The 17,070-nt window shown below is 35.9% G+C and overlaps 2 protein-coding genes across 4 annotated transcripts in view; both read right to left on the bottom strand.

Annotated features, from left to right (window-relative positions):
• LOC140833757 (uncharacterized) overlaps positions 1 to 5,090 on the bottom strand; it is a 39,015-nt gene extending 33,925 nt beyond the window's left edge. The window contains exons 1-3 of the mRNA XM_073198136.1: positions 4,807 to 5,090; positions 1,679 to 1,846; positions 1,508 to 1,597 (exon numbers count right to left, since the gene is read on the bottom strand). Coding sequence (XP_073054237.1) covers positions 1,508 to 1,597; positions 1,679 to 1,846; positions 4,807 to 5,019 — 471 coding nt within the window. The 5' untranslated portion in view covers positions 5,020 to 5,090. The remainder of the gene's footprint in view (positions 1 to 1,507; positions 1,598 to 1,678; positions 1,847 to 4,806) is intronic.
• A 1,139-nt stretch (positions 5,091 to 6,229) lies between these two features.
• On the bottom strand, positions 6,230 to 13,701 carry LOC140833744 (GCN5-related N-acetyltransferase 6, chloroplastic-like). Of its 3 annotated transcripts, none has more exons than XM_073198122.1 (8): positions 13,336 to 13,701; positions 8,933 to 9,155; positions 8,728 to 8,814; positions 8,554 to 8,590; positions 8,038 to 8,109; positions 7,500 to 7,604; positions 6,831 to 7,180; positions 6,230 to 6,443 (listed from the first exon to the last, which is right to left on the bottom strand). In XM_073198122.1, the coding sequence occupies exons 2-7, from the start codon at positions 9,097 to 9,099 to the stop codon at positions 6,944 to 6,946; spliced, it is 705 nt and encodes a 234-aa protein (XP_073054223.1). In that variant the 5' UTR covers positions 9,100 to 9,155; positions 13,336 to 13,701; the 3' UTR covers positions 6,230 to 6,443; positions 6,831 to 6,943. The 3 variants fall into 3 exon arrangements, with proteins under 3 accessions (XP_073054223.1, XP_073054208.1, XP_073054215.1); XM_073198107.1 differs by having other exon boundaries at positions 8,728 to 8,780; positions 13,336 to 13,698; XM_073198114.1 differs by lacking the exons at positions 8,554 to 8,590; positions 8,728 to 8,814.
• Positions 13,702 to 17,070: the final 3,369 nt, after the last annotated feature.

Genomic DNA, 17,070 nt, shown 5'->3' with positions numbered 1-17,070 from the left:
TTCTTGACCGCTTTACCAAGGGCTATTTTAACCATTTCCCACGAAATGTTAACACATTCCTTCGTGACAATCAATGCATTATTCCACTCTTTGCTCAGACATTGTCGAAAACTGGATGGGCATCAATGTCCCCGTTCCTTGTGGCTTTTGTGACAACCTTACCATTAAACACTGATTGGTTATGACGCTGTTTCCTTTCCAAAGAAAAATCCCTTTTTAATATTCCTCTATGCAGAATCTTGTCTACAAAATGTACCAAGCATTTCCAGCCTTCTTCATATCTTCCACCTGGGATTATAATGCGCTGCCTCTTATTGGGTCTCGTAAGTTTCGACACTACAATGTAGCTTCCTCGACGATTGACAAACTTTTGCACTGAAACAACCGCTTCCCCAGTTCGCATTCTGTTAAAATTTGTATAAGATTTGGGATTGGTGATGTAGCCCCACATAATCTTCCTCAGCCAGTATGCGGTTTGACGATCCACTTCCAATCTATAACTTGCGTTCCGAGTTCTTTCTGTTACACAAATGGAATCACCCCTTTGGCCCACTGAGATCAGAAATAGTTTTTGCTCGATCCTAACCTCCTCGACTGCCGAAACATTCTGAAACTTACTAAACTCCCTTGTTGACATATCTGGTGAAGATGAAAGTTGGAAAGATAATGTTTGGTTGAAAATTTGGTTGGGTAAACGACGATGCTGTGGATAGTAGATGTTGAGAGAGGAAAATATCAGTGAGGAACAAAAAGGCAGTAGGAAAATAAAACAGAAATAGATCGCCGGTAAAACTGGACGGAAATGGTCAAAGAAGGCCAGAGGAGAACGGGGAAGGTCACCGTGTTAGCATGTCGAAGGAATGTTTGCGTTATAGTAGTAGGGTCTAAGAATTTTTTTTTAAAAAAGAAAAATGTTGCCGACGGCCAACGGCCGTCGCCGGTGACTGGAGAAAATCAAGACCGACAAAAAATCAGTGGTTGGAATTTTGGTTGGGTGGAAGAAGATACCGGTTGTTTGGACGATGGGAAAGGAAGGGAGCATATTCAAATTTTTCTCTCTCTAAGACTTCTACAGGGTCTTCTCCAAAAGTGAATCCTTCACATTTAGAGAGTTTAAGCAACTAGAAATAAAATTTGTAACAAGATTTACCAAATTATTGGTTACATCATACATGAGAGTCCAGGTAATCCTCCTTGAAAGAGCATAAGATCATATGCAAGAGGCCATTAGATTCTTTCACATTTAACATATGGTAGGTCTCAACTCATATTTTCCATGTTCGTCTTCTTGGAAGAATTTAGTGCTCAAGGATACACACAGTTACATGGATGGTTCAATAACCCCACTATTTTGTAAGTAACATAATGACAATCCATGAAGATTGATGGTCAATAAATTGGTGCTTAGTATTTTCGTGGAAGCACGTTTGAACAATACAAAAATCATATGATCCAATGGCACAATGAAAGGAGATCTAGTTGCAGAACGGATAAAACAATAAAATACCTTTGCTGTAACTCTAAATAAAATGTCTTGATGTTGGGGAGGCAGCTTTGAAATGTTCGTTAAAAAAACAGGAGCTATCATTTGTGTTTCCTGCCGTGTCATCCCAAAACCAAGTTAAGAAAACATCTTCTTCTTTGAAAAAATGTCAACTACCAAAGAAAAAACACATGCCTCTTTTTTAGCACGATCAATTGCCATCTCAAGGTACACAATACAAAAATTTCTAACCATAGGAGCGCTGGTAGATTCCACATACAATTTCCATAAATCAGAAACTGGTAGACCAATCTCAAGCTGGTGTTTTACTCTCTTGTTCACGTGACTCAGGATTTCAATAACCTAAAGAACAGGAGACAAACAGTTTATCCACAAGCATTGTAGAAGAAAATAGTTATTCCCAATAATAGGAAACCACAAAATTTGGTACGAACACCATGTACGAAGTAAAGTTTCCTGCCTCTCTAAAATTTTCTCTTTAACCCAAAGCTGAAGTTTGGTTAATAAAACGAGGATATGAGAATTTGAGGCAAGAAATATTAAGATCCATGATTGTGCAAAGTTCCTCCATCGTGTACACAAATATTCAATGACGAATATTGCATGCAAGCAGTTGTATAATAGCATGAACCCTCCATCACTGTTGAGGCCCCAAAAGTTCAATAATTACAAGAATGGAAAGTTGACGCGTGTTCTAGATTTTCATAACTTGATCAAGACATTATCAGAAAACTACGTAATTTCTCTTCCAAAAACGGAAAGCAACCAGTTCGGCAGTTTCCTTTATGACTCTTATAAGACTCCACATAGCCCCTGATTATGTACTATTGTGATAGTTTGGCACGAGAATCATGAACCACACTTAAAAATATCTCCCTTTAAACAGAAAAATACACAAACCCAATCTTGCAAAATCCTCCATAAGAATTAAAAAACCCTAAAATAGAAAATGACGGAAAAAAAGGAGATCATCGAAGTGTACAATTTTGTTAGTTTAAATCTTGAACGATAGGGAAACAATCAAGACATGAAATACGAATTCATGAGAAATCAGTTCAGATGGAAACTATTCCAATTACTCTAAAGATTCCACGCCATCAGTTTTCCGGTGTTAACATAAAATACCTTCAAATAAAATCAAAAGACATCCATAGTCAGTCTAAGATTGTGCTACTCAAAGAAAGAACAATAAAACAAATGCAATGTTTGGTTTATTGTCTGAAACCATTTTCTCATTACAAAGTTCAAATGAATGGCGATGAGAGGTATAGAAGAAAAATCTATGCTTTATAAAGGCTGATCCAAGAATTGGGACAACGTGGTTGAGGGGAGTCCGGGAGGGAGTTCAGAGAGAGAAACTAGAGTCCAATTGGATATGTCAAGCAAAACAGTTTTCGAAGCATATTTGAAAATATGTTTCTCTACCCTATCAGATTTTATAAGTTTCGTAAAATCTGAGAGCAAACGATAACAAATGATGAAAATCAAAAGGGTGTTTCCTAAACTCCACATAAATTTTTCAAAATCAGGTTTCAAACCTCTAAGAACTTACACTCCATCTCCAACATAGACAACATCTCTTTCTAATAAGTAATATCTTAATCCAGAAGCAACAGCGCCGTGCCTCCTCCAAATATGCGTATATGCCATGACCACCATTATCTTTTCTCAAAAATGAACTCTGACTCATAGTTTTCCATTTCCTCCCTTTACCAAGACCATAAAAAAAATAAAATACATGTGGAAAAAAAATTATCCATACCAGAAGTGTAGAAGTTAATTCAACCAGAAATACATATATTTATCCTTAATGGAAGCTGAACTAAAGTTCTCTCTGCTAGAAGTGGAACAACAAGTTAACCAATAGAGACGTCAACCAACTGATACGATAGTCAGAAGAGACAGAACCAACACTGACAAGCATCAAAAGCAGACAAGGCTTTATCCTACTCTAATGACTAGTTTCTTGATGCAGACATGTACACCATTAAAGAGCAAATCAAAATGTGAAGTCAAGAGAATTAAGAATCAAAGACTCAAAGTAGATTGGTTAAAAACAATTATCAGAAGATCATTACAACCAAGAAGACATCGGAACAAAATAAAGGGAAATAAGCTTACAATGTCAAAGCCTTGAACTTCAGGACCAAGATTAAGGAATCTTTTAAGAGCTAAAGAGTTAATTGAATTGAAGAGCAATAAGCATCATAAATTAATTGAGTGATCTCTTTGCATATAAACATTAAACAATGTGCATGGCCAATCTATGTGAGTTGAGAAAACTTTGACGTAATACCAAAGTGTGATGATCAGTAGGCGTAATTCGTGAGTGATTGAATGTATCTAGAGAGTGCTCTTAACCTCTAAATACTAGTGCTTGAATCTTGTAGATCCAGTAATGTGCATAGTAGATAAAAAATTATTAATGGATTTTTTCTGGTCGGAAGAAAAGATGAGTAAATGATTTGATTCGAATTTTTATAAGTTCTTGTGTCATTTACTTTATATATTTTACATTTACTCTGCTATTCATGTTATCTGCTATATTCATCCGATCGAGACAAGTTAAAATATGTTTTTTAACTATATAAATGGTATAGAGTATAGACACTTGTCCTTGCCTCTACCGTTTATGTTCTACTTGCTAAAATGTTTTACTTTATGCTTAAACAATTTTCTCCCCTCCCTACTATTTCTCGACCTAGCCTCCTTAGAACCTCTCCGGTTCTAAGCATCACTTCACATGTGCCCTTGGTGTAGGATTACTAACATATTTTTTTTAAGCCAGTATACTTAGGACATTAAATTATGTCATATAAAAACAATCTCAAAAACCAATTTTTACAAGACACTTTGGAAACATGTTTCCTAGTTAAAAAATTTCGCAAAACACATCCAAATGACCATCTCATTTCATTATCATTCTCGAAAATATGTTCCGAATCCTTCACAAAACTCACTGCATAATCTTTACTTTTAAATTCATTTATCATTTTCAATCGTTAGATTATATTATATCCCAATAATCATTTTCACACAAACATCAATTCCTAGTCATTATCCACACAACCATCAATTCAATTGTCCCTCTCAAAAAGTAATTCCACACGTACCTTCTCACAAATTCATCAAACAAAATTCTTTCTGCAAGAAATTTCCAAGTATATAAGAGTCAAAGAAACATTTTTTTAAGGTTATCTCGGGCCTAAATCAATATTGCATTTCTCGACAAAAATGTTAAGTTCACAAGCATCCGTGAAGCAAATTAAGGAATATGAGAGTAAATATTAGAAAATTATTACTTTATTTCGGAGACCGGTGGAGGCAGAGGATAGCGCTGCAATGGAGATAGGAAGAATCTTGGCAAGCAAGTCTTGAAGCTTCGAGTCATCGCATAGTGCCAAGCGAGTCAGAATTCTGTCCAGAAGTTCTTCTCTCTCTTCCTCCGATTTTCCCGACAGCGATGCCCACGGTGTTGCGTCGGCGGGGGTGGTGGTGCTGGAAGATTCCGCCATGATTTACGTTGCTTTCTGTTGTTTTTCTCCGAGTCTGTTTTAGAGTTTTTAATGTGTTTTTCTTGGAAAACAAACATTAGGTTGATCACTGAGTATGCTATTTATTTTTTTCAGGGAAAAATAAAATTATATGTGTTAATAATAATTATTGGGTACAATTATCTAAATATCCACTCTTTAATATTTTACAAGGCAAAAAAAAATTCATAAAAATAGTTTTTTTTTTGTTAATTTTGAGTTTTGGTATATTAATTTTTAATTTTTAGTTATTTTAATCAAATTGATGACATATTGTGGAAAATACATGTGTGACATCAAAAATATTAACTTATTAGATATCACATCAAAAATTGTATCAAAATAACCGAAAATTACAAGTTAATATATCATAATCAAACATTGATACATAATATTGGATAATTTAATAAGAAGACAATTTTATTTATATTACCCAAGTTTAATAATTTTTTATAAACACAAAAAAGGTCATAGTTAAGATTGTTTGTCATGTGTAATCGTTAAATCTTCTTATTTACATATTAAAAGTTAACAAATAAATTATCATGTCAAATGCTTATTTAGTTGATCTGATTCTCTAAAATAAGTGCATATTTTACATATTTAATTCGTTAAAATCTACATATTAATTGAGAAATTACATACAAAAATAAATAAAAACTATAAGAGAATATTTATTGGATGGCTACCACATTTCAATAAAAAAAATTATTTGAAGAACATTTAGAAAAAAAATTACTTCTTCAATTATTGGTTTCGCTAAAAAATTGCAGTTCAAGATTTTATTTAAGAAATTAGGAGTGGTTCTTTTGTCCCTTTAACTATTGTTAACATCCATTTGACCCCTTAAATTTTTATTTTTTTCTAATAAAATATTTTTAAAAATATGATTAATTACTTCACCAAATTCAACAACATATATGGTAAAGAATTGTTCTTTGCACTATATATTGTTTGTACTCTACTTTATTAATAAATTTCATCCGAAGTGTAAATAACAATTCTCATTATTTATGATTATATATGATAATTTTTTACAAGTATTACCATATGTATTCATAATAACTATTTGATTTAAATAAAAAAATATGAACATATTACGAAATTTCCGCTCAAAATTGAGTCACTGCGCTGACCTTTAACACGTATATTTAGAAATCTGGTAACTCAAGAATGATACCGATCCTGGATGTAAACAGTAAATTTTAGTAACTAGACAAGAAAGTTTCCACACCTTTTACACTTCAAGGATGTATATATAATGAAACAATACAAATACGCGAACACCCACAAGAAGTTGACTCCAATGAACATAATTTACGTATGTTTTTACATCACTTCTATAAATCCATGGACATTAGTATCCTTTGATCTTTTGATAAAGGAGACAAAGCAGCTTCGATGACCTGCAGATCCACCCAAAATGCTGTCTAATAGATTCACATCATAAAGATTACAGAAAACGAAAGGTATGCCAATCCATTCAAAAATGGTTTTTCTAAGATTTGAATATATAACAGAAATGTAACATGGAAAATAAGTTTAATAGGATTTATCAAATACGACGCATCTATGGTTGTCCATTTTACATGAGTTTAATCAGTGGAAGCTTTTGAAATGCTTTTTCTGCAGTCTCGGTTGGTCGTGAAACGTTGTTTGCCAAACATTTGATGATGGGAAAAAAGCATATCAGTAGAGTCACTAGCCCTTGTGATATCTTTGTGGAGAATTTAATAAACAAGACGGTTCAACAATAATTGAAGAGGGACTATACAATATGAGAGCAAGGGTACCTTGAAGCCAGTTTTTCTGTATAGATCCTGGGCAGGCCTGTTGTCTGCATTTACATGAACAAAGAGCTGCTTCATACCTGTTGGTACAACAGTAATCCGAGAAAAGATATTAATTAATGGCAATGCACAATACGTACAGAGCAAAACAAACAAGCAGAACCGGTAACAATGTTGAAAGTTAAGATATGAGACCTGATGCCTATGGCAACATCCGTGGCTAAGTATATCATGTTTGAAGCAATACCCTGACGTCGAGCAAACTTTGCCACACACACATTTGCAATATAAGCATATTTATGCATATCCAGGGGATCTTGGTTCGCCAAAACAGCAGAATATCTCTTAATATCCTACAAAATAAGGAATAAACTTCCACCGAGTTAGGTCGGAAATTAAGGAACACGTTATAATCACATAAAAGTGCATGTGTTCATCCGTAGAATATAATGCAAAAGAAGGCTCAGTTTGGGAGACTGCGGAATCTTTTCTTGTTGAAAAGATAAGTGGAAAAGTGATAAAGGAAATATCGAATAACAGCATGACAACAGATATGACAAATGATACTTCCTGAGTTGCAGCTATTATAAACGCTGCACCATTGCTATCTCACACACAATAATGCTAGGTCATGATTGAAATCCACAACATTTCGTGAGCACAAGATTGTACCTCAGGATATGTCTCTCCCTGCACAAATTGTCGAATACTCAAGTCCAAAGTTCCCACTATACTATTTAGGACCGTTCTTCTAACATTTTTCTCTTCCTTCTTAACCTGCATGGTCAAAAATACATCAGTAAATTTTGAGCCTCTGAATAAGAGCTGCAGATACGAGATACAACGTTTTATGATCATATAACCTATAATTGAAGATGCACATAAACAGAAGAGCAGAATGGTGCCAACAGATGATTTTGGTACAGGTTAGAGGATGAGGTTGATATACTGAGGTTCTAAGCTGCGGCAATCATCAACATAGACTAGACTAATTATTTTGCCAGAAATCTAATAAATGTTAAAGGAAAAAAGGGAATGAGCGTCAAAGCATGGTATAGATTAATAAATAGACAAAAAATAGAGATTTTCTCAAACTACTACAGCGTCGGGGTACTAAACAAATGAATAAGAAAACTCATGACAAACACAATTATCTCAAAACTTTAAAAGGATTTAGTGAAATACTTGTGTCATTCTTTGCATTACTTACAGCAACTAAGCAAAAGCAGTTCAACGATTTCCCTTCCTGGCCAAAACATCTTCGCTTCAAAGCATAAAATTCCTGCCAACATGAGATGAATAGATTGAGAGAGCTTTATAGTCCAGGAATAGAACATATATTGCATGGCGCTAAAGGAATTGAAGCTCATCACAAGAACTTGTAATGAACGAAATCTGAAGCACACGTGAGCTTGTCCCAGAAATAGAAAGCATATTCGGAAATAATATTCAACACATAGCCAATTAATGTCCACGACCAAAACTGCGAACTGGCAATTAACAGCATTAACCAATGGCATTGGCGCCATAGAAAAAATCCAAGCACCATAATTTGGATACTGTGCATCAAGACAAAATAGTAACGAGGTTCTGACAACAAAAAAACTTACCATTGAATAAGAAGAACGTATATTTATCAGCTTAATTCAAGTAATCAGTGATAAAGAAAATTCAGGGGGTATAATATGATCCTAAAAAATCCCACTCCCAATCTATATAGACTTGCCTGTTCAGCATACTTTCTTTTATAACTATCAACATGCCTGAAAATCAATGGACACAAAAATTGACAATTTAGGATATACAGCAGAAAGATTCTTTAATATGTGTGGGTGGCATTAGTGGAGCATGTTGAATCACAATCAAGTAGGGTAGAAACTACAAAATTCAGATAATTGACCTCATGTAAGACAAGGATTCCCAATGGGCTTCTGCTCGGAGCCATGCCGCTGTCTGCCATTTTAAGTCAAACATGGAGACAAGAAATCTGATGTTCTTTCAGAAAAATACAGACACCATGGTACAAACATAAACTAAAATGATGATTTTGGTTGGGTGCATCATATATACATTATACAGAGTGGAAAAGAAAGAAAAAAACCAACCCAATATTCTTCATCCAGGATAGCCCCACGAGCAACAAAACGACCAAAGTTTCGCCTTTGAAGGCCAGTGCACTCCTGATCGGTAAGTTGAAGACGGTCGAAGGAGAGTTCAGGTAGCTTTGATGTTTCATTCTTGGATAAACCCAAGTTCTGGATATTTTGGTCATTGTTGCAGTGAACTTCAAGATGTTTCCATCTATAATATTGAGCAGGGAATGTCTCCCTATACGGTTAAGTAAGATGCAATGAATAAGTAACTGAATAATTGTTCATTTAGAAAGCAGTAAGGTCTGATAAAGACGAAAAGAAAACTTTTGTTATGTGACTGTGCGTAGGATCTTGTTTTGGGCCAGGATACGACGCGATCATGTAAATCTGAGAGTGTATTGTATTTGCTGGATTTCCTTCCTTTTCTCCCTATGGTGTGGCCATGTACATAGAGGCTCGTCAAGAGAGAACCTCACGATCTCGTGCCATATGCGGCAGTAAAATGAGAGTTAAAGTTTTCCTTTTCATTTCCACTGAATGTAAAATACAAGGCTTATTCCTAATCTTCCAAACAAATTTTCAAAATGAAAAACAAACGAAACCAATCCTTTCTCCTATCTGTTATCCAGATGAAATTTTTATTTCAAAAATGCAATCAACAAAAATCTAGAAACCAGAAGATGAATCAAGCAACCCTAGCTGCCGCATGTTTCCCGAATATTCATGTGTGTAATCTCTAATAAACTTGTTTCCTTGATCTGGTATGGACCTCTTGTGTATCTGGGCTTTGGGCTCTAACATCACTCTCCCCGTCGACGTCATGGTTGTCCTCAAACATGAAAGAAGGGTGTTGCTCAGCAAGGGTGAGAACATCCTCCCAAGAAGCATCCGCCGGGAAGAGTCCTTCCCAATGTATCAACAATTCAGTGCGACCTTGATGAACACGCTGGTCAAGTACAGTGGTGCTGGTTTGAAGTCCTGCTGGAATGGTGGTAAAGGTGTGATGTCCGCCGAGGTGCCACGGAAAGGCTTCAAGCAAGATACATGGAAAACTGGGTGAAGATGTGAATCAGCGGGGAGTTCGAGCTTGTATGCCACCTCTCAAATACGAGACGCTACTGGAAAATGGTCAAAGAACTTTGGAGAGAGCTTCTTATTTCTCGCAGCTAAACTCAGATGGCGGTACAGCTGTAATCTAAGAAGAATCAAGTCCCCAACACTGAACTGAACATCACGATGGAAGGCATATCTTGTAGATATTTAATTGATATTGTGTATCTTAAATTGATATAAGTGTATATTTGGTTTCCTCAAACAAGTGGATTGCTAGGATTAAGATCTAGGATTTCTATTATAAATAATTTGGTGTATTTCGCAATTATCATGAAGTTATTGGAAAATAATACAAGAAATTATTCTATGATTTTTGGCATGGTATCAGAGCCTGCCATTTTCTAAATTCAAGTTTTTTTCTACCCGATAGCTCTTTCGTTCTCTTCATTCCTTAATCATATATGATTCTGAATCTCCGAAAAAATTTGTAGTTGCGAAGCAATCTGCCAAATCGGAGGATGCAACTCTCAATCCAACGACTAGCGACTTGCAAAACATCGAACGAAGTCACGAACTATCGTTTTGGATGGAAAGAACTACTTGAAATGGTCCCGATTTGTGCGGACTTATTCGAAGAGAAAAAAGAGAATTAGTCAACTTCTCGGGACTAGACTCAAACCAGGAGAAGAAGGCTTCGACGCGTGGGATGAAGCTGATTCTATGGTCATGTCGTGGCCAGTGTTCTAAATGGCGGTCGAAGCGGCCCTCAACCGCACCGCCTATGCATGAGGCGGGTGTCGAGGCGGGTTGAGGCGGGTCGAGGGGTGTCGAGGCGGGTCGAGGAGGGTCGAGGCGACGAGGCGGCGACGAGGCGGGTCGAGGCGGCGAACAGGCGGTCGAGGCGGGCGAGGCGACGAACAGGAGGTCGAGGCGGGCGAGGCGGCGAGCAGGCGGGCGAGGCAGTAGTCAACAATTTTAAAAACCTAACACTTTTTAAAATTTAGTCAACAATTTTAAAAACCAAGTCAAAGTCAACTAATTTTAAATATTAGGACTATTTAAAGGTCTTACTTGGAGAATGGTAGTGGAGGCCTGGGGAGCGGATGAAGTGCTACATCCAAGGAGGAGTGCAAAGAACATCCCCATTAGAGAACTTAATGAATATTTAGAAACATCGGAGGAGGAGAATGAAGAAAATGTTGATTGAGTCTGATGATCAGAGGATAATGGATGTAGTAGATGGTGCATATGTAGATGATTTGGAAGATTAGTTATGTTTAATCTACTACTTGTTCTAATGATGATAATTGATTAAAACTTTGAAAATTTAAACTTAGTTTTTTGGTTAAAAAAAATATATTACTTCGTTAGCATAATAACATTAATATAATGATAAATCTTTATTAATTGCAAATTATCTAGATGATATTATATTTTGTGCTTAAACATTATTTAATTGTACATTTTACATAAAAATGATAATATTGCATGATTATCTATAAAAAATTACTTTAAAAAATCCCACAGCCCGGGCACCGCCTAGGCGGCCGAGGCGGTAGGCGGTCACCGACCGCCCCGCCACCGCCTCCCGCCATTTACAACCTTGGTCGTGGCTGTGAGAGTCGATGGATCCAACGATCAGTGAAACTGTCGCGTTTTTGACATATGCAAAGGCCATTGGGGAGTCAATCAAACGAACTTATTCGAAGGCTCGTGATACTGCCCATGTTTACGAAGTCAAAATAAAGGCGGGATCAGCCAAGCAAGGAAATAAACCGATCACTGAGTACGCCAACGAACTTCAAAATCTTTGACAAGAACTTGATCACTATTGGGTCATTGTGATGAACTGTTTAGAAGATGCCTCAACTCTAAAACAATTCATTAATAAGGCCCGAGTTTGGACAATTCACCCAACTCGTCGTCTTGAAAAGAAGTCCCAAAGCGGAGGAGCCAGTAGGTTTTAAAATCGGCCCACGACAAATTGGGTATGTCCAATCAAGCTTTAAAAACCATAACTGAGCGTCGCCTTCCAGATGAAAGGATGCGGCTCCCAATTCAGAACTGAAACGATCAAGCTTGTTGTGGTTATCGTGGTGTTTATGGTTGCTGCCTTTACGATCAGAACAAAGCATGGTGAAGTCTACAAATCAGGTGGTGAGATCAAGCATGTGACGGTCTGAAGTTTCCTTGTCTTCCTTATATATTTTCATGAAGGCCTCCAACTGCTGCGAAATAGCCTTCAAGTCTCCCATAACGGCTGGCTCAGCTGATACAACGATGTTATGTGACCATGCGTATGATCTCGTTACGGGTCGGGATACGGGGAGAACGTGTAAATCTATTGTGTTTGTTGGATTTCCTTCCTTTTCTCCCTATGGTGTGGCTCATGTATGCAGAGGATCATCAAGAAAGAACCTTGTGATCTCGTGCAATATGCAGCAGTAAAATGAGAGTTAAAGCTTGCCTTTTCATTTCCTTTGAATGTGATTAAATACCGGCTTTAAACTTTCAAAAAGAAAAACAAACGAAACCAATCATATCTCCTTTATGCTATCCGGATGTAATCTTTATTTCAAAAATGCAATCAACAAAAATCTAGAAACCAGAAAATGAATTAAGCAACCCTATTTGCCGCATGCTTCCTGAATCTTTTATGCATGTATCTCTGTTTAATTTGTTTCCTTGATCTTGGCTGGACCGCTTGTGTATCTGGCCTTTGGGCTCTAACAACTTTGATAACTGTTTTCCTGGTAAAATTCTGGTAGATTTTATTTGAATATAAATTGGCAAAAGGAAATCCCGAGCAATTTAATGATTCCATGAAATATATCACTTTGATTATCGGTTACATATTGGTGGCATAGAACAGGAAACTGGGTGAAAGGAAATGGACGATGAAGCAAGCACACTCTTGTACTATTCTCCCAACATCTTCTCATGGCACGATAAATATTCACTTGCAGAATATTCCAAATAAACGGCTAGAAATGTTTTACCATCACTCCAATCATAATAGTTAGATGGCTTTAAGCAAATGATTACAAATCATTACTGAATTCCATCAATCACTGAAAGTTAAATTCTGTCTCGCGACCTCAAACAGGTTTTTTTTATGGTTTCTTACCCACAGATTCAAATCCATGAAACTAACAAGGATGATTTTGAGTTACTAAATATTTCAAAGACCAACCAACATTTAAGCAGTTCATCGCGACTCAGGCAATCCTCCTAACTTATTGAAAAGTTCCTCCAAACGAAAGAGTGAGACCAACGGTTTCGAAATTTCTTCCATGAAAAAATGAATTGAAACCCAGGTAAACATGCACATTACGATGAAGTATAAAATAATAAATAAATACCTAGTAAACATGTCGATAACAGGGGTGGAATCGCGTTTGTTGCTCGATATCAAGCACGTTAATTTCGGCTGCTGGACTTTAAATTCCGGTAAAAAGTTACTCTTCAGCTCCATTTCTTCTCCTTTATCTTCCGTGTGTCATCAAATCAAATGGGAGACCGTCAAACAACCGATTAGCATCAAGACAAACATATAACGAACGATAGACGCAAAATCTCTTCTCATTTATGTGTTTCCTCCCGAAATCAAGAATCGGAAGTGAATATAGAGAATTAGTGTGAACGAATCGATAGAAATGGGGATTTTATTTTTATCTTATTCAGAAATTGGCAAGCGTCGAGAGGTCGGCATGAGGTCCGTTTGTATGCGCTGTTGGGTAAACTGGGTCCACAAATTGTCATCAACGACTTTGGTTCGTAAAACAGATGTTTTTTTTTTTTTTCTCTCAAAACTAAAATCGCATTTCTATGTTTGACTAACTCGGAATGCTGGTTGAAATTGCTGTGATCCCTCGTTTAACACGATTTATATCAAATTATTATAGATAAAAAAAATTAAAGTTAAAAACATTGTGTTATATATTTTTAATTGTAGAGACGGGGGGATTTACTTGAAAATATATGTTAGGCACATATATGTAACAATTTAATGTGTGTACATATAAATAATATATGAGTAGGTCTCATGTGAGACCGTCTCACGGATCTCAATCTGTGAGACGGGTCAACCCTACTCATATTCACCATAAAAAGTAGTACTCTTAGCATAAAAATCAATACTATTTCATGGATTACCCATATAAAGATCCGTCTCACAAAATTTGACCCGTGAGACCGTCTCTCACAAGTTTTTGCCATAATATATAATATAATAATTTATATTGAGAGACCTCTTATCTATATATATAAAAGCAGAGTTGTCTGCTATTTATAGTAGATTTCCGCCTAAAAAACATTCTATAAAAGAAAATTATCGATACATGTTATTATAATAAATGAGTAAAGTTATTTAATTAAAACTTCATATTAATGTATATTTATATATAATCTTAGAAAATTGAGTTTCTTCTCGGAATAACAAACAAATTTAGATTAAATTTCAATTATTAAAATAAAAAAATTATAGTAAATTCCCGCCCAAAAAACATTCTATAACAGGAAATTCTCGATACATGTTATTATAATAAATGATTAAAGCTTTTTAATTATAACTTCATATTAATGTATATTTATGTATAATCATAGAAAATTGAGTTTCTTCTCGGAATAACAAACAAATTTAGATTAAATTTCAATTAAAAAATAAAAAAATTCAATTCCCGTTTGGGAATGGCAAACCTAAGTCTGGGAATTATACACCTCATACAAGTTGGAATTAAATTCTAAATACAAATCTAAATTTACGTCTGAATTTTGAATGATGACACATGTTCCAAAATTTTTGCCCCGTTTTAAATCGTTTCTTTTAAAACTGATGTTTTTTTAATCTATAAATACCATATGTAATCGTTTCACCACTCAACAACCAAATCACAAATACTCTTTAAGTTCCAGTATTGTGCTCCCCATCGTTTTGAAGCCAGTAAGTCTTGCATACCCTCATGGCCCCTTTATTCAGTTCTGTCCGTCAAGTGGAACCTTCAACCTGGCAGTGGGCATTCAAACTACGGCTTATTCGTTGTTACGATCTTCTTCTATATGGAAACAGTGGACCAACTTTGGAATGCATCTTTCATGATCAGGAGGTAAGATATTTTCTTATATTTGATATTGAAATATTTTAAACAAATAAATATAATATATAGATTCTCTCTATTTTTTTAGGGTTCGCGCATACATGCAACAATAAAAGACGGCCTCATACAGAAAATGAAACCAATTCTCAAAGAAGGACATCTTTTTGAGATTAAAAACGTAATTGTTGCAGACAATCGTCTGAAATACAAGACAACAACACATAAATACAAACTAATGTTTATGAATAAAACTAATGTCTGCGAGATTTTCGATGATTCTTGAAGAACCTAAAAGGGGGGTGAATAGGTTCTTTTAGGCCCTTTAGCGTTTTTAAAACGAGTTTGCAAAAATTGCAAGCGGAAGACTTGAGGGACAATCACAAATGAATGCGTAAAGTAAGTGCGTAAAATAAATGCGTAGTAAAGTAAATGCGTAAAGTAAAGAGGGATAGAGATGTTTATGGAAGTTCGACGAAGAATCGTCTACGTCTCCCCTTCTCGATGAGGATCGAGGTATCACTATATCGACTTGGCTTTAGGAGCTCCAAGCTAGCTTTTACAACCACGCCTCGATGCGTCTACTTGGCCTTGAGGGCTCCAAGGATAGCCACGAACTTTACAACCCACTCGAGAGTATTACTTTCACTCTTTTTCTACAACTCTTTTGATATTACAACTCTTTTAATCAACGCACACAAGAGATAGTAGAAAGCTTTGTAAGAGACAAGAGAGAGTGGAGTGAGATGATTGAAAATGCATCCTCAAAGGCCTATTTATACTAGTTTTGGACGCCAAGGTTCGGATCTTCTGTTTATGATTCGGAACGTCCGATGTGATTGAAATCAATTTGCGTAATTCTGGGATGACTTCGGATCGTCCGTTCTTGACTTCGTAGGGTCCGAACATATGCTTCGGAGGGACCGATCCAGCTTCGTTTCTTCCGAACGATTCTTTCAGACAGTGTATGACCAGCTTCGGAAGGTCCGAACTCAAGTTCGTACCGTCCGAACATTCCCGCGTTTCCAGAGATTTGAAATCTTCAACACTTCGTAGCGTCCGATCATGTCCTTCGTAGCGTCCGAAATCTTACTCAATCAACAGTCAGATCAATTTGTCTCCGCATTCAAGTGATTTGATTGCTTGTGTTCGGAACGTCCGATCACGTCTTCGGACCGTCCGAACTGGCTCCTCGCAGCTTCCGAACAGCTTCCACTTTGCTTCTGATCGGCATCTTTTCGGAACGTCCGAACCAACTTCGGATCTTCCGAACTTAAATTTGTTCTTAATTTCCTGCATGCCTCAATATAAAACATTAGTACATTTTTAAGCCAAGTTTTGGTATCATCAAAACAAAAACTTTGGGATATGTTACAGCATTAAAAACATTAATCTCATCCTCGAGATTTGTATGCGTTTAAGGCGTAACAATCTCCCCCTTTTTGATGATCACAAAACTTGGTTAAAAATTGAGAAACAATAATCAACATAATCTAAATGTTATTAAATAACTCCCCCTTAATCAAATAACAAGTCTAAGAGGTTGAATTAAGGTGAATTTATTTAATAACCATTTAATAGCAATTTTAACCAAATAAATTCTCCCCCTTTTTGTGATAAGCAAAAAGACATAAACATAAAGAGAGACAAATAAACAGGTAAAATATCCACTAATAAAATTTAAAATATTTAGCACATAAATGAATGTTGAGCCATAATTATGGATAAATACAATTAATTTGTATTATCCGACATTATAATGCTCACATTAATAATACTCCCCCTCAATTTAACAAATATGTACGAGAGTATTCGACTAGTGTTTACAACTCAATCATGCCAAGTTCACCACGCAAACGAGTAAAAGTAGATTCATCTAGTGGTTTTGTAAAAATATCAGCAATTTGATTCTTGGTGTCAACATAGTGAAGTTCAACATCATTTTGCTCAATGTGATCACGAATGAAATGATGTCGAATGTCAATATGTTTAGTACGAGAATGT

Source organism: Primulina eburnea, chromosome 1, assembly GCF_022965805.1.
Source record: "Primulina eburnea isolate SZY01 chromosome 1, ASM2296580v1, whole genome shotgun sequence".
Classification (NCBI taxonomy): domain Eukaryota; kingdom Viridiplantae; phylum Streptophyta; class Magnoliopsida; order Lamiales; family Gesneriaceae; genus Primulina; species Primulina eburnea.
The sequence above is the reverse complement of the archived record's forward strand: the minus strand, read 5'-3'. Positions and strand labels throughout refer to the sequence as shown.